At 45.1% G+C, this 4578-nt stretch overlaps 1 protein-coding gene across 1 annotated transcript; it reads right to left on the bottom strand.

The window, feature by feature from the left end:
• Nucleotides 1-874: 874 nt before the first annotated feature.
• Nucleotides 875-3382, bottom strand: LOC130461375 (uncharacterized). Its single transcript, XM_056829459.1, has 3 exons — nucleotides 3278-3382; nucleotides 1229-3214; nucleotides 875-1108 (listed from the first exon to the last, which is right to left on the bottom strand). Exons 1-3 carry the CDS (start codon nucleotides 3380-3382, stop codon nucleotides 875-877), a joined length of 2325 nt encoding a protein of 774 aa, XP_056685437.1.
• Nucleotides 3383-4578: the final 1196 nt, after the last annotated feature.

The following is a 4578-nucleotide window of genomic DNA, read 5'->3' as shown; positions in this document are numbered from 1 at the left end:
AATGTTACACTTCGAAATGAATGTTACACATACTGATATTATTTGCTTAACTTGTTGAATGTTATACTTCGAAATGGAGTGCATCTTAACGACGTTTATTTTCTCTAAAGCTATTAATCATAACAGCTTATTATGGATTGCTACGCTTCACAGTAAAGTGTCCATATGGCATTTATTTTCTTTACTGCTACTGATCACATCCATACACTTCGTTGAATGCTACGCTTCACAATGGAGTGCCCCTTAACGGCATTTATTTTCTCCAAAGCTACTAATCACAACAACTTATTATGGACTGCTACGCTTCACAGTAAAGTGCCCATACGGCATTTATTTTCTTTACTGCTACTGATCACATCCATACATTACCTTTGTGTGTGGATTTATGCAACGTTTGTTTTTTGCTCTTTTCTTCCTTCATTTATGGACTGGTCGTATTTGAGGACCGCCCTAATTTTACACAACAGCAAAATGCAGACTGCTATTGCAGTCAGTCTGCTCATACATCATCATTACAGTTTTTTCAAAAATAGTACTTTCTCAGAGTACTGGCATTCCAGGAGTTCTTGAGCGTGGTACCATCCATCTGCATTAACCGGTATGACCCAGGAACAATTTCCTCCCATATCTGGTATGGTCCTTCCCAATTTGTTGTCAGCTTTCCTTGAGCATTTCCTTTCCCTGTTGCCGCCGTTCTCCGCAGTACCAGGTCTCCTACTCCTAGAGGCCGGTGTTTCACTTTCTTGTTGTATGCTCTGCTCATTCTGCTTTTGTATGCTGCCGAACTGATTTCTGCTTTCATGCGGATTTCTGGCATGAAGTCCAACTGATGTCGCAGCAGCTGATCGTTTCTTTCCTCATCGTAATGCTGGATTCACATGGTTGGCAGAGCCATTTCTGCCGCTATGACCGCCTCAGACCCGAAGCTTAGCTTAAACGGACTCTCGCCGGTAGCCTCCTTGATAGAAGTTCTGTTGCACCACAAAATTTCTGGCATAAGATCTGCCCATTTGCCTTTACAGTCTTCTAGTTTCTTTTTCAACGCAGCCAGTCCTCTGCTTGCCCATTGCTTTGTGGGTGACATACTGATGAGTGAGCTAACTTTACTCTGTATAATCCCAGGAAGCATTGTATGGGTGCACAATCAAACTGTGATCCATGATCAAAAACTATTGCCTGCGGCAGTCCGAATCTCGTTATTATATTTTTTTTATATGAACTTTTTCACCTGGTTTGCCGTTATTTTTGCTACCGGCTCTGCTTCTATCCACTTGGTGAAGTAGTCCACTGCTACTATTAAGAACTTGCGCCCTCCGGCCACCATTGGAAATGGTCCAACAATATCCATTCCCCATTGCGCGAATGGGATTGGGTTCAGAATGGGCATCAAATCATTAGCTGGCAAGTTTATCACAGCTGAAAACTTTTGACATTTCTCGCACTTTTTTACATATGCTCGACAATCTTCTAACATTGTTGGCCAGTAATAGCCTTGTCTTTGGCAGATGATGGCAAGGGGTTTTCCACCGGCATGGTTCCCACATGTCCCTTCTTGCATTTCTTCGATCAGCCTTGCTGACTCGAATGCTGTCAGGCACCTTAAGAATGGTAGGCTAAATGACTTTTTGTACAGCCGTCCCCACAGGATGATGTACCAAACCGCGTCCCTTTTTGTCTTTTTGGCTTCTGCCAAATCTACTGGTAGGGCTCCAGTCTGTATGTATGTTTGGATATTATCGTACCATTCTGAGGTAGTCGTGATGGCCATGACCCGTATTTCTTCCGACTCCGTACTTCGCTTATTCATGACTTCCATCATGACTGTTCTTTTCAAGTCGGCGATATTTGAACTTGCTAACTTTGATAGCGCATCTGCCAGCGTATTTTCTGCTCGGGGTACCAGATTAATGCTGAATTTCTCTAGCTGAGCCGAAACTGACCTCAACTTTTCCAGGTATTTTACCATTGAAGGTTCTTTGGCCTCGTACTCTCCGCTGAATTGACTTGCTACTAGCTGGGAGTCTGTTGTCAGTGTTACTCTTTTTGCATCTGCTGCGAGGCACATTTGGATGCCGGCGATTGCAGCCTCGTATTCTGCCTCGTTATTTGACACGTTGAACATAAACTTTATAGCATACTCAAAGATGTCTCCTCCTGGCGATTTCATGATTATTCCGGCCCCACTGCCTGTCTGCGCAGCTGAACCATCCACTGAGACCTCCCATACTTCAGCTTGTACTTCATCCTCTTGGTATGACGCTTCAACTATGAAATCTGCCAATGCCTGGGCTTTGATTACAGTTCTTGGCCGGAATTCCAAGTCAAATTCGGACAACTCTATTGCCCATTTTAGCAGCCTACCTGATGTATCTAGCTTGCTAATGGCTATTTCGAGAGGGAAGTTTGTCAGCACTTCGATTGTATGTGCATCAAAGTATGGTCTTAACTTTCTAGCCGCGACAAGGACTGCATATGCCATTTTCTCCACCAACGTGTATCTTGTTTCTGGGCCGTTTAGCACATGGCTCACAAAATATACTGGTTGCTGCCCTTTGTTTTCTGTTTCGGCTACCAGTACTGCTGCGACTGTTTTTGGTGACGCCGATATGTACAACTGTAATTTTCCGCCCTCCTTTGCCCTTGCTATTGTTGGTAGGTTCTTCAGGTGACTTTTTAGAGATTCAAAAGCCTCTTGCTCTGCCGGCCCCCATTTGAATTTCTTGTTTTGCCTCAAGGTTGTGAAGAAGGGCATTTGCTTGTCTGCCGACTTGCTCACAAATCTGTTCAAGGCGGCCATTTTTCCTGTCAACCGTTGTATGTCTTTTACACTTTTGGGTTGCGGCAGACTGATGATTGCTTCTACTTTTTCAGGGTTAGCATCTATGCCACGCTCGGTGACCAAGAACCCTAGGAATTTTCCTAATCTTACTCCAAAGACACATTTTTTCGGGTTTAATTTCATCCTATATTTTCTCAAAGTCTCGAAAGTTTCTCGGAGATCGGTAATATGATCCTCCTCTTTCCGGCTTTTTACGATAGAGTCGCCTACATAGACCTCCACGTTTCTGCCTTTTTGGTCGGCAAACACCTTGTCGATCAGCCTTTGATATGTTGCCCCTGCATTTTTCAACCCGAATGGCATTGCCTGGTAACAGAAAACTCCTGCATCCGTGATAAAAGCCGCCTTCTTCCTGTCTGATTTATGCAGGCTGACCTGGTGATATCATGAGAAAGCATCTAGGAAACTGAGCATTGCGTGGCCGCTAGTAGAGTCTACCAGCCTATCAATCCGTGGTAGTGGGTAGAAATCTTTCGGACACGCTCTGTTAAGGTTGGTGAAATCTACACACATTCTCCATGACCCACTCGGCTTTTTTACCATTACTACATTTGCCAACCATTCAGGGTAATCACATGGCTCAATAAAACCTGCCGCCAGCAGTTTATCCACCTCTTCTTGTATTGCTGCCATTTTTTCCGTGGAGAAATTACGCTTTTTTGCCGTACTGGCCTAACATTTCTGTCGGCGTTTAACCGGTGGACCATTATCTCTGGATCGATACCAGGCATCTCATCCGCTGAGAATGCAAAGATGTCCGCGTGCTCCCTTAGCAAGCTTATGAGGTTGACCTTCATGTCACTCCCCATTTCTGTACCGATCACGACCGTTCTATCCATATTTCCAACCTCCAGCTCAATATTTTCTGTCAGACCATCTGGCATTGGTCTTGGTGCTGATACCGGTTTCTCATCAAAGTGTTCCATGTCAGTTCGATCTCTTTTCGTGCCATTCTTCTTTTTTGGCCTTTGTTCTTGTCTTGCCGGCTTAGTAGTCCAGTTTACTTCTTGCCTTGCCGGCTCAGTAGTCAAGTGTACCTCTTGCCTTGCCGGCTCAGTAGTCAAGTTTACTTCTGGGACCATTCTTCCCGGTGTTCTCAAAGCAGTCAAGTAACAGGATCTTGCCGCCAACTGACTTCCCCTTATCTTTGCCGGCCTTTCCAGGTTCGACATGTATATCATTGTCAAATGATAGATGGAGACTACCGCCTGCGCGTCATGTATGAATGGGCGAACGATGATCACGTTGTAGGCCGCTGGTACTTTGATGATTAGGAAATCCACCATGAGATCTCGCATTTCAGATCCCTCTCCGATTTTCACCGGCAGCCGTATGCTACCCTCTAGGTACACTGTAGATCCTGAGAAACCGATTACTGGGTAGTTCACCCTTTGGAGCTCGTCTTCTGGTATGTGCAATTGTTTGAAGGCTTCCCAGAAGATGATGTTTGTTGAGCTGCCACCGTCTACTAATACTCTGTTCACATCGGCATTTGCTATATCGATTGTGAGAACTAGCGGGTCATCATGCGGGAAAATGATGCCTCTGCAATCCATTCCGAGAACGTCATCACTGGTATGCTGGGTGGGTTCGGCCACACTCTTGTGTTATGATAGTTTACCATGTGCCTGTGTTCCTCCAAAATTCTGCTGGCGCCGCTTATTGTCCCTCCGTGGACTGGACCGCCAGAAATTACATACACGGGTGGTTTTTTCCCGCCATCCCTCTGTTCTGCTTTG

This window comes from Spinacia oleracea, chromosome 5 (genome assembly GCF_020520425.1).
Source record: "Spinacia oleracea cultivar Varoflay chromosome 5, BTI_SOV_V1, whole genome shotgun sequence".
In the NCBI taxonomy this organism is placed as follows: domain Eukaryota; kingdom Viridiplantae; phylum Streptophyta; class Magnoliopsida; order Caryophyllales; family Amaranthaceae; genus Spinacia; species Spinacia oleracea.
The sequence above is the reverse complement of the archived record's forward strand: the minus strand, read 5'-3'. Positions and strand labels throughout refer to the sequence as shown.

Coding starts and splice junctions, on each gene's coding strand:
- LOC130461375 (XM_056829459.1), bottom strand. CDS start 3,382: ATGGTAAAAAAGCCGAGTGGGTCATGGAGAATGTGTGTAGATTTCACC. Junction 3,215..3,277: donor TACCACGGATTGATAGGCTG/GTAGACTCTACT, acceptor TGATATCACCAG/GTCAGCCTGCATAAATCAGA. Junction 1,109..1,228: donor CAAAAATAACGGCAAACCAG/GTGAAAAAGTTC, acceptor GGGATTATACAG/AGTAAAGTTAGCTCACTCAT.